We start from the raw sequence: 12,384 nt of genomic DNA, 5'->3' as shown, positions 1-12,384 counted from the left end.
GAGGAGTTAGTTGTTTTGCCTCTTGTAACCTCTTTATATGTATGTAAGAGGAAGAGGAGGAAGTTGTCTTGCCTCTTGTGGCCTCCTAATATCTACGCGTAAGATCGTGTAAGAGGAAAAAGAGGAAGAGGAAGCTGTCTTGCCTCATGAAGGGTTATATGAATGTGTATGGGTTTGTGTAAGAGGGAAAAAGAGGAGAAAGAGGAATCTGTCTTGCCTCTTGCGTCCTCCATATCCACGCGTATATAGGGTCGTGTAAGAGGAAAAAGAGGAAGAAGAGGAAGGTGTCTTGCCTCATGAAGCCTTATATCAATGTGTATGGGTTTGAGTAAGAGGGAAAAGAGGAGAAAGAGGAAGCTGTCTTGCCTCTTGCGGCCTCCTAATATTCACATGTAGGGTTGTGTAAAAAAAAGAGCTAGAAGAGGAGGAATCTGTCCCAGTTTCGTTGGTTTCCTGTTCCCATTTAATCAAACTTCCTTTCCGGTGTAAAAACCAGGTGGCTTTAACGTGATGTCAGAGAGGAGAGTGACAGTACCGACCCACTTGTGACACACGATTCTGGGTGCGTCAAAACATACTATAATCACCGTTCTGTTTTTTCATTAACACATCGCTATAGGGAGGATGTGTTTAACGTGACTACATACTATAAAAAATACTTGTAACACTCGCGTATGGATGCAAAGAGCCTACTGTGAGACTCTTTTCCGTCATTATACCCGAAACACGTTATTTCATTTGCTTATGGGTGTAAATAGCCTAATATGTTGCTTTTTTTAATATCACACCCGCAACACCAAGTAAAGCCCAACCAAATGTTATTTTCCCATCAAAGAGAAAAAAAAGGAAACGAAAATTAATCAAAAAAAGAAGTAAGCAAAAGAAGAGGAGCCGAAAAGTAAGTAAAAAAGAAAGAAAGGAAAAGAAAAAGTAAGAAAAAGAAGAGAAAGGAAACGAAAAGTAAACAAAAAAGAAAGTAAGGGAAAAAAAGGAAGCAAAAAGTAAACAACAAAAAAGAAAAAAGTAAGAAAGAAAGTAAACAAAAAAGAGAGTAGGGAAAAAAAGAGGAGGCAAAAAGTAAGTAAAAAAGAAAGAAAAAGAAAAGTAAGAGAAAGTAAACAAAAAAGTAAACAAAAAAGAAAGTAAGGGAAAAAAGAAGCAAAAAGTAAAAAAAAGAGAGAAAGGAAATGAAAAGTAAACAAAAAAAAGGAAAAAAAGAGGAAGGAAAAAGTAAGCAAAAAAAAAATAAAGAAAAAAAAGTAAGAAAAAGAGAAACGAAAAAGTAAACAAAAAAGGAAGAAGCCTAATCAAAAATAGCCTATTACCTGCAACGCGTACTTAAAGATCACGTCAAGAAACTGTTAATACCACCTTTCTGCTTCCTCATCACACCCACAACTTATTTCAAGGACCAACAAACAACAGCACAGCGACATACTAGGCTACTTTTAATACTAGGCTACTTTTAAAACTTTCCCGTCACACTCACGCTATATTACTTGCAACTCTTACATATTAAAAAAAAAGAACCAATATCGTTTCGTCTGTCTCCTTATCACACACATTATTTCCAGGACAAACATTTTATACAACGGCAATGAAAATATTACTTATGAAACTTTCCCCACTCACGATCTCTCATTTGCAACACTCTCTTATAGTCTCAAAATAACCTTTCCGCTTCCTCATTCCCTCCACAACACTTATTTCAAGGACAAGCAACGTAAAGCACAGTGAAGCATTATTCCTACAACTTCCCCGTTCCACTCACGAAATATCACTGGCAACACTTCTTAATAGATTGAAAAAGAACCTAATAACTACCTTTCTGTTCTATCAGCACATCTACAACACTTATTTCAATGACAAACAAGGTAAAACACAGTCAAATACCACTTCTACAACTTCCCCGTTCCACTCACGAAATAGTACTGGCAACACTTCTTAATAGATTGAAAAAGAACCTCATTACCACCTTTTTGTTCTCTCATCCCCTCCACAACACTTATTTCAATGACAAACAGAGTAAAGCACAGTCAAATACCACTTCTACAACTTTCCCGTTCCACTCACCTCGTCTCCGCCTCGCGCCCCGCCCCGCCAAGAGCGTGTGTCAGGCCGCTGGGAACAGGGACGCGGGACCTGCCCTTTGTAACTACCAAATCACCTCTGACTACTTCTCCTCTATCTTCCTGCCTCTGACACCCACGCCCACACCCGAGCACATGTAGCTTCAGCGGCCCCTCCTCCGACTGTCTGCGCATCACTCCGTCATCCCGTCCTTCTTATTAATACAGACTCAAGTTACACCACAGCGACTTTTGATAAGTGCGAGGTACCTGAGTGCTCTAAAAGGTTAATTGAGGGTGATATGAGTAAGGAGTTGTGACTACGAGCGTGGTGTGTCCCTGGAAGTGTCTGGCTACCCGTGTGTCGCCCCGCCCGGCAGCCTCGCAGCGCCCCGCCCCCCTCACCTCTCTCTCACGCGGGCTCGGACCACGCACGTGAAGCATTGAGTGACGGACAGACAGACACGGACACGGACAGACACCAACACGTCCCTCACTCACTTATTTGAGGGTTATTTGCCTGTTGAGGTGGACAGGTGAGGACGGGTGCTGGCCGCTGGGGAGGGTGAGGAGGTTGGGGATGTTGGGAGATGGGAGACACGTGGATGCTCCCCTCTCCTCCTCCTCCTCTCCTCCCCTTCGCCCACCTCTCTGCTTCACGCTCCTTGGCTTCGTGTCGCAGTGAACCATTAGTGACAGTCGTTAATAAGTTTTTAATTGGGTCCGCGTCCATGATGACTGTTCGGACTAATGACACGAGGGTCCACATCACACACCTGAGGGAAGGATGTTAATTAAAGGTATATTTTTACTTTCTTATTTCTAGTTTCTTTATAGGAGCAATGGTTAGCGGACTTTTTTTATTTATTTATTTATTTATTTATTTATTTATGCCCTTGAGTTGCCTCCTGTACTGTTAAAAATAATATATAGATCCCATTTTTATGTTTGGGAAGGTGTATTTATTTATTTTTTATTTTTTACAGTAAAGGAGGCAGCTCAAGGATAAAATAAAGATCAAATAAAAAGCCTGCTGGCACTGTTCCTGCACATAGTAGACAGTATAGCCGAGAGAGGGATCAAAATCGAATGGGGGGGGGGGGCCTTGATACTCCCCATGTTCTAGTTTACCAGCGAAAGGGATGAAAGAACGTAGATGGCGGTTGACTCTTGCATAAGGAATTGGGATAGTAGCTACACAGATCGCAGTCACATACTTCCAAAACAAGGCCACGATATCTGAACTGCATGCACCCGGCCTCAATCCCTTCTCTTCCCTCTCCCTAAAGTACAAGATAGTTTCGTTATAATGGAAATCTTCATATGCTACTTGCCTCCGTTGTTCATCTTCCTCCTTTTACAATCAGCCCCTCCGCCGTATCGCCATATTACTTTCAAAACAAGGGCACGATATCTGAGCTGCACGCAACCTCAATCCTTTTTCTTCCCTCTTCCTAAATTACAACAAATTGCTTCGTCATAATGGAAGTTTTTATGCTACTTGCTTTTGTTCCTCTTCCTCTTCTTCCTTTTACTCTCATTCTCTCTACCGTATCGCCAGAATTACGGTGTGTGTGTGTGTGTGTGTGTGGGGAGAGAGAGAGAGAATGTAAAAAGATAGTCAAGAAAGGAGGGAGGACAGAGAGAGAGAGAGAGAGAGAGAGAGAGAGAGAGAGAGAGAGAGAGAGAGAGAGAGAGAGAGACCATGTGTTCGTGCGTCCGTTTGTTAGTTCTCATTACTCCTGTTATTTCAAGAGGATGAAGAATGCGTTTTTTTTTTTCTGATTCATCTTGCTCTACTTTTTTTCTTTCTTCGTCTCAGCTTTCAGTTTCTTCCTACATCAACATTTCCTTGCCTAACATATCTTGCTGCCTTCTTTGCTCTTATATAAATGATTAACTATTTTTCTTCCCTTTTATCTCGTCAAATGTCCACTCACTCACTCACTTGTATATACTCGTCCAGGTGGAGCTGAATAACTTGTTTGGTCACTGGCAGCATGTTGTGTATCCCATCATTACTTTACTCAACCTCCTCATGTACTCAGTCCAGCCCAAAATGCACAATTTCATCAGGGATCGATGCTCCCTTCTAATACTTGTGTGCTGGAGTATTATCTAACTTTACATCATTCGGTACTTAGAAATATAATCCTTTGTGCTGGTCTTTAGGTTTGTGAGAATGGCTCTGTTACCTTCTGAAATGTGCTGCATTTATGGGCATGATCCCCAGCCACATCATCAACCTTAATAATAATGAAAGGTAAATACAAAACTTGAGTTTTAAGAAAAAATGTATCACAATACAGAAAAAAACATCATGGTTCAATATGGAATAGTTAAAAACAAAATATATTCTCTATAATAGTTATGTTCAGTAATTGGAGACATCTTGGGCCTACAAGTGGCACGCTTCCCTCGGCAGCGCCTCACTTGATCCTGTAGAGCATCTTGCGCTGCAGGCGGTGCTGCAGCTCCCCACGCCGCACCATGAAGTGCAGCACCTTGTACACCGCACGCTCCGGGTATTTCTGGTGAGTGGTGGAAAGAACACATTAATGCCTGCGCTGTCGCCCTGTCCCATGCAGTGATTGTGTGTGTTGAATGTTGAATGAAATTGTGAATGACTGCCTTGAGCCACCTGGCAGCCCTGACTCACCTGCTTCACAAAGTCCTGGACAATGGAGTTTTCCATCACTTGGGAGCCAACTGGGAACCTTCTCCTCAGCTGCTTCTCAATCCGGGACAGCATCTCCCTGTCGTCCTCTGTTGTGAAGCCTTCAGCTCCTGCAGAAACACACAGAAAATTATTATTATTATATTATTATTACTGAGATTCATGAAAGGGCATCAATGGAAAATAAAAAAATTGATATAGGCCTAAATAGATTCCTTTCAATACAAACAGCAGGTAGTAGGTGTAATATCCACTATAAAATAGACATACGACCTGCCAAAGAACCCACCTAGATTACTACTTTTAACTGAAGAGATGAATTTACAGGAAAAAATATATAAACAAAACCAGATGAGTGAGATTTACCTTCCCTCTTCTTTTCCTTCTTCTCATTTAACATCCTTATTATCCCTTATGGGGTTGAACGGGCCATGAAAATTACCTTACTACACACATAACTAACAACAAACAGCCACAGGTGTAACATTAACCCTTAGATGGCAGTGGAACAATATATAGATGGTCCAAAATTCAGTCAGTCAGTTTTGTAAGGCAGAAATATAACAACACTTCCTGACTGCGGCAGAATCTATATATAGACGATAGTTAAAATATCTCTTATGCGCCGTAACTATATTTATGCTATGGTCCTAAGGTTGGCATTGATATATAAAGATTCATTTTTTGGGGGGGGACGAGGGAGCAACTCTTCAAATACTGCTGCTGTCTAAGGGTTGACCATAAAATACATGACAAGTTTTCCCTAAGAACCCACCAGCAAGGGAGCCGGACATGGCTGCATTGAGGGTGGACACGCCAAAGAGCCTCAGGGCCTCATCAACATCACTCTCCAGGCCAAAGGGTTCCAGGCGCATCTTGGCCATGGACTCTGATATGCGGATGACGGCCTCCAGCTGCCTGTGGGGGAGAAACTTACTGTATAGGGTCGTGAAGGGTGAAAGGATGGTGACTATGACTTTGTGAAGAGTGAATGAGGGCAGGATTGTAGGCAGGGACATCTAAAGGCATATCTCAGCCAGTGACTAACATACAAATGATGACCTCTAGATGTCTGTAGGGGAGTAACTTGCTATATAGGGTCCAGAAGGGTGAAATGAGGATGGCTTTGTTAAGAGTGAATGAGGAAGGCTTGGTGAAGAGTATATGAGGACAGGATAGTAGGAAAGGACATCTAGAGGTATATCTTGGCCACTGATATATGAGTAATGGCCTCCGGTTGTATGTAAGGGAGAAACTGGCCATGTAGTATCCAGAAGGGTGAAATGAGGATGGCTTTGTGAGCAGTAAATGAAGACAGGATGGAAGGAGGGTGTAAGGGATAGACCACTAGTGAAATGGATCAATGGAATGGAACACATGGGCAGAACTAGATAGACAAGTAGCACAAATAACTGAAATAGGCATGGAAAGAAAGGAAAAAGAGGACAAGGGGACTAGAACTGTACTACTAAGACTGACAGGAAATAAGACAGATAATACAAGAGTGAGCCACGAGAAAAGCCTTGATTGGAAGCTGAAACAAAAAGAGGAAAAGTTAAAGGATACAAAGAATAGATTAGAATAGAAGAATTTGATTAATGGGCTTTCATTATTATTTTCTTTTTTTTTTGCCCTTGAGCTATTTCCTTTGCTGTAAAAAAAAAAAGTATGGTAGTAGAAGTAGTAGTAATAGCAGTAGCAGTGAAAGTAGAAGTACAAGTAGAGGAAATGAGTTACTAATGCCTCACACTCAAGTCTTACCTCACAGTGATGGGGATGGCCAGCCTCTTGTCCGATTGGTTCTCTGCCTCACGCGTGCCTCCCCTCATCAGGACGTAGCGGTTCATCAGTTTCTCGGCAGCGTTTTCTGTGAGTCTTGGGCCGCAGTTTCTGTTTGCAGGGGGAACATAGGTAATTACTTCACTGATACCCAACAGGAGCAGTGACTAGCAGGCTTTTTTTGTTATTTTTTTGCCCTTGAGATGCTTCCAATCAAATCAAATCAAATAAAAATCAAACTTAAATCAGTCTAACCTATCAAATCTAATCTCTCTGAACATTACCTCCATCTTTCATGCACTTTAGTACCTGTAGCAATCATGTACCAGGTCATTTGGGTGGAAAAATTTATTAGGTCAATGATAACCAATGTTTCAAACCCTGTGGACATTGCATCTATCTTTCAATTTCTATGTTAACAACAAGTAAGAAAACATGTACTTATCAGATCACTCAGGGAATAGTATTTAACCCTTAGAATCACGTTTATGCGTACGTACTGGTGCTGAAGGGGTTAATGATACTGGTGTGTAGACTAAAGGCTGCCAATATTTACCTTCTGCAGTAGCTGATGAACTTCTTCAAGAACTTGAGGGACAGTTCACCCTTGGGCGTTTCCTCGGCTGTCTGCCAAGCATTCAGGTGGACATTCATCACGTGCTTTGCCAGAGTCTGGGGGATAAAAAAGGATTAAATTGTGGTTATGCAAAGTCATCATTATATACCCAACACCTCTTAAAATGAATACTTAATCCCCTCACTGTGGATTTCCTACAAGAAGACATCACCAAGCTACAGTAATGGAACAAAAAGTGGCTGCTACAATTCAATGAAGAAAAATGTAAAGTCATGCACCTAGGGAGGGGATATCCAGCATACCAATACCACATGGGAAACACTCCACTATCCACCACAGAGGCAGAAAAAGACCTGGGACTATATGTTACCAGGCTACCACTGAAAGCCAAATCCGTGCCAATTGCAGCGGACGGGCTAACTAAACCATATCAACCAACTGTATCTATGCTTAAGGGCCAGCGAGACAGAGATAAGGACTGAGGTTATGCATAACTTAACCCAGTAGCAGCGATGGGCCAAATTTGTGCCATGATATAACCCCCCCAAAATAGATGATACATAATCTGATCACAAATGCTTTGATATATATTATGAAATGGTTTGTGTGAGGGGTGATTTTTTCTCATTCTTCTCGCTTGGTGGGACCATTAAGAAACATGATCCCTGCTGCTACCGGGTTAACATATACTCCTAACCATATTAATTATTTTCAAGTTGCGTAAATAAACAGCTTCAACCTACCGTATCTTTCCCCTCGTCATGCTCATCCTTCACCACGTAGATCATGTCAAATCTCGAGAGGATGGTGGGCATGAAGTCAATGTTCTCCTCGCCCTTTGTGTCATCCCAGCGGCCGAAGACGGAGTTTGCAGCGGCCATGACGGAGCAGCGGGAGTTGAGGGTGGTGGTGATGCCGGCCTTGGCGATGGAGATGGTCTGCTGCTCCATGGCCTCGTGGATGGCCACTCGGTCGTCCTCGCGCATCTTGTCAAACTCGTCGATGCACACCACGCCCCCGTCAGCCAGCACCATCGCCCCGCCCTCCATGATGAAGTTGCGCTGTGGGGAAAATAGTGTCAATCATCCACTCGTCAGGCATCAGATAAGCTTAACAGTTCTTCATTCATCAGACAATAGATAAGCTTTGCAGTCACTTCATTCATTAATTCATTAAATAAGCTTAGCAGCCATTCATTCATCAGACATTAGATAAGCTTGTCATTCATTCATTCATGCACTGGATCCCTGATGACGGAGATAGATGTATAGATAAATAAGAGGAAAAGGGAGGAAAAATGCAAATCAGCTCCACCTCAGAAAAATAAATAAATAAAATAAAAATAATGAGAATTCTTGGGTCAACTTACAGACACTGGATCCCTGATGACTGACGCTGTAAGACCCGCAGCCGACGAGCCTTTGCCGGACGTGTAGACAGCGATGGGGGCGACCTTCTCCACAAACTTCAGCAGCTGGGACTTGGCTGTTCCCGGGTCACCCAACAAGAGCAGGTTGATGTCACCTCTCCGAGCCAGGCCGTCGGGGAGCAGCTTGCGTGACCCGCCAAACAGAAGGCAGGCGACGGACTTCTTTATGTCCTCAAAGCCGTAAATACTTGGGGCGATGCTGCGTGCGATTCTCTCGTACACATCCTTGGACTGGGCGAGCTCCTTGAATTCCTTTTCCTCCACGGCCGAGATAGTGATGCCCGTGGAGTGCCCTCTGCCCTCCTGGTCCGCCTGGATGCCCATGGCCCTCAGGTACGGGGCTCGGATACCCACGGCGACCTTCTCACGGGAACCTCTTTGCTGGAACACGAGGAAAAATGTTAAATCCGTGAACGATATTACCAATTAAGACAAGTGAAAAGTTTTACACTCATATTTCTACCAATCAGGATTCCAGCTTCAGTGAAAAATTAAAGGACCACATTTCTACTAGTTAGGATTTAAGTTTGCATGAAAAATTATATCATATTTTCTACCAAAGATTCTAACTCAAATGAAGTTTAAATCATCATATTTCTACCAATAAAGATTCCAGCTCAAAAAGGAAAACCTGAATCATCATATTTTCAAAGATCCTAAAAACCAAACTCCCTGCCACTCACCGATGTCTTGCCAGCCTTCTTGATGGAGTAGATGCCCAGCACATTGACGCGGTTCCCGGGCACGACACGCTCGCACAAAAACCTGGCAAGGCGGTGAAACATTAGTACATCATTAACAACATCCAAGTCTGCCTTTTCTTCCCTTCCCTTCCCCTTTATTTCCCTCTCCCTACACTTCCATTCCCTTCTCTTCCTTTTCTTCCATCCCTACACCATTAACGTTGCTTTTGCTACTGTCCTGCACCCTTGTACACTACACCAAGGTTCTTCAGACAGTTAAATCCCCATACCTCTTCTCATTTAACATCTGTATTTTGGGGTTGGACAGGCTATTAGTCTCTTCCACTCTTGATTGAATACGGCATGAAGTCACTGTGCCACTCCCACTCTTGACAATCATATACTCTATCCTCCCTTATGTCCATTCTTCTCATGTCAATTAGTATATCTCAAGGTTCCTCAGACAGTCAATCCCCTCACCTGTCGACATAGACCTGCAGGTGGCGTGGCATCTCTCCTTGGGGCAGGTTCTCGGGCACCTCCTGCAGCTTCAACACCTGGTAGTCCATGCAGGAACACTTGTCCGGCACGATGAAGAAGGGATCCAGGGGGCACTTCTCTGTTCCCACTTGTTCACTGTATAGAAAAAAGGAATAACACTGTTTTTTACATACTATATATAATTAGTCATTCCTTCAACATGGGCTATAATGAGATAATGAAAGAAAGGAGGGGGACATAAAGCAGTTAATTAACAAAGAATTACTACATTCAGGAACACAGACGAGGGGAAATCACACTTACGAGTTACACCTCCTAGGCAGTTGGTAGCCCTCCAGTCCTGGCTTGACGGGAAGGTCGGAGACGGTGTTCCGGCAGTTCTGGCACTGGATGGTTAGGGTCTGCGCCTTGGCCTTCACCCCCGACGCAGCCACGACGATGCCCGCCACCTTGACCAGGCTGCTGACCTCTTGAGACTGAAGGGATAGCACAGAAATTAGTGAAGGAATAGTGAAGATTTTACAGAAAGAATAGTAAAGAAATTAGTGGTCGTCTGAAGTGAGATATTCAATGTAATGCAATGTGATGTGTGTAAGACAGATAGATAGATAGATGGAGAGAGAGAGAGGAAACAATTCTTGATTCATTTTCTGCCTAAGCAATGAAACAAATCAGCATTGGAAAACAACTTATCAAAGAGCAAATCAGAACAGAAGCCCACACACACACACACACACCTGGAGTTTCCGGACGTCAGTGGGATGCGCCCCATAGCTGAGCAAGATCTGAATGGGCTCCACCTTCTCCTCCCCCTCGGGCCGTGGTGCGGTGAGCTCATCCACGATTTCAGTGGCAGCGCTCTCAAGCTGAAACCCAAGAAAAAAATTAGTTAAACCCTATTAACATTCATTTAGGGGTATATGTTTCTCCAAATTATCTGCATTACCTAATACTTTTCCATTTTCTTGAATAAACTTTCCATTGTCACAGCGAGACTAATAGATTATCAGTTCTCTCAATCTTTCAAATATTTTTTTATAAAGTCCCTCTCTAGAGCACCATTATTTTTTATATTTTTTTAATGGAAAGGAAGCAGCTAAAAGGCATAAAAAAGTGTAAACAAAAACTCGTTAAACGCTACTCCTATAAAAGATGCGAGTAAATAGCGGCCCCCCAAAAATTATGTCCAAGTTAGGATCTATGTCCACCGCCAGCCCCCATGCCTACCAGTGGGATGTGCTCCGCGGGTGCCTTCTTGAGCTTCTCCGCCAAGGCATCGTCAAAGGCTGCCACGTCCTCAACGCTGACTTCAAGGTAAAACTGTTGCAGGTTGTACTGACGCTTCAGGGCGTCCCTGCAACAGAGCATCAATGTAATCAGCATGGAAGAAGGCAGGAAAACATTCTCTTTACCAGATTAGAAAATTTCTATCCGCATATAATTATTGTACTAATGCAGTAGATAGAGACAGATTAGCACAAATACACAAGATACATAATTAAGGATAAAGGCAACATGGTAAATAAAAGACAATAACCTGCTTGTTTGCTTAAATAAAGGCTACCATCACATTCATGTAGGCCTATAAGAAGTCACAGGTGGTATACAAATGCTAATACCACCACGTTCACCCCAAAAAATAAGACACCAGAATGCTTGGTCTCGTGAACGTAAGAAACTACTTATATACAGACTTATCCATTGGCAGACATCCCCTTCCCAGCTGCCCACCAATACCCTGCATATTCCTCAACAGCCCAGGAAGAAAACTAACAGGCCAAGGAGAATGAAATATGCCACATACATATTCAATCAGCTAGTCTGTCAAAGGTTATGATGATAAAAAAATATATTCCCACAACTTTTACATGTATTATCTACCATTAATTCATTCATATGCTGTAACAATAATAATGAAAATAAAAATATCCTGTCTGCACATACATAATTAGACAAAGAAAGGGAAAATTGTCACACACCCAGCGAGGAGAGGGAAAAATGCCCCCCACACACATATAAAGGAAAATGAAAGGTGGACAGACAAATACAAGTCAAATACAGAAGAAAGAGAAGGAAAGGAAAGGGTAAAAACACTTGCCTGTATTTGTAGTTGAAGTTGCCCTGGTGGAACTCCCTGATAAACTCCCGGAACTTCTTCTTCACGGCCTGGAAGTTGAGCTGGCCCTCCTCCTGTTGGTCCTCCCCGGCGAAGTTGTCCGAGAAGAAGATGCCGGGGTCGTCGAAGCCTTCCATGATGCCAGAAATAACGAAACAACGCCAAAAATAACAGGGAGCTCCTCGTCGCGGTCTCCTCTTGTGCTTCTCTGTGCTCACCTTCGCGCCAAAAGTTACAGCGTTGCCAGATTATCGTACTCGGAGCATCACATTTACCAGCTTCTCCCCCATTCATATCAACAGGAAACAAGAATAATAATCCATTTCAACAGTAACTACAAATAAATATCGTTATTGTGGCCCAAGAAATAGTTTTTGGGATGGAAATCGGGATATATGAGCAACTGAGTACGACAATCTGGCAACGTTGGCCAAAACCTTCCCGCCAAAAGCTGTCATTTTCGTCTGCCTCCTCCTTCTTCTTCTTCTTCTTCTTTCTTTTTTTCTGTTTCTCTTTATATCGCTTCTTATGTCCTCCTTGGTATTTCTTTACA

At 42.8% G+C, this 12,384-nt stretch overlaps 2 protein-coding genes across 3 annotated transcripts in view; both read right to left on the bottom strand.

The window, feature by feature from the left end:
* Positions 1-2,279, bottom strand: part of LOC127003855 (protein rolling stone-like) — a 77,454-nt gene extending 75,175 nt beyond the window's left edge. For both annotated transcript variants that reach the window (XM_050870942.1, XM_050870943.1), the window contains exon 1: positions 2,074-2,279. In XM_050870942.1, the coding sequence (XP_050726899.1) occupies positions 2,074-2,264 (191 nt within the window). In that variant the 5' untranslated portion in view covers positions 2,265-2,279. The remainder of the gene's footprint in view (positions 1-2,073) is intronic.
* Positions 2,280-4,350: 2,071 nt separating this feature from the next.
* Positions 4,351-12,062, bottom strand: LOC127003854 (DNA replication licensing factor Mcm5-like). Its single transcript, XM_050870941.1, has 13 exons — positions 11,814-12,062; positions 10,943-11,069; positions 10,453-10,581; positions 10,019-10,191; positions 9,695-9,850; positions 9,215-9,296; positions 8,472-8,912; positions 7,846-8,163; positions 7,082-7,197; positions 6,508-6,636; positions 5,522-5,664; positions 4,729-4,856; positions 4,351-4,600 (listed from the first exon to the last, which is right to left on the bottom strand). Exons 1-13 carry the CDS (start codon positions 11,966-11,968, stop codon positions 4,499-4,501), a joined length of 2,199 nt encoding a protein of 732 aa, XP_050726898.1. The 5' UTR covers positions 11,969-12,062; the 3' UTR covers positions 4,351-4,498.
* Positions 12,063-12,384: the final 322 nt, after the last annotated feature.

The sequence above is a fragment of the Eriocheir sinensis genome, chromosome 26 (assembly GCF_024679095.1).
Source record: "Eriocheir sinensis breed Jianghai 21 chromosome 26, ASM2467909v1, whole genome shotgun sequence".
Classification (NCBI taxonomy): Eukaryota; Metazoa; Arthropoda; class Malacostraca; order Decapoda; family Varunidae; genus Eriocheir; species Eriocheir sinensis.
Note: the sequence above shows the minus strand (reverse complement) of the source record. Positions and strands in the feature narration are given on the sequence as shown.

Excerpts from the sequence above, each read along its gene's own strand:
- LOC127003854 (XM_050870941.1), bottom strand. The coding sequence starts at position 11,968 with ATGGAAGGCTTCGACGACCCCGGCATCTTCTTCTCGGACAACTTCGCC. Across the intron at positions 10,582-10,942 it reads CCGCGGAGCACATCCCACTG|CTTGAGAGCGCTGCCACTGA; the intron begins GTAGGCATGGGG and ends CTTGGGTTTCAG. Across the intron at positions 7,198-7,845 it reads ATGACGAGGGGAAAGATACG|ACTCTGGCAAAGCACGTGAT; the intron begins GTAGGTTGAAGC and ends TTTATCCCCCAG.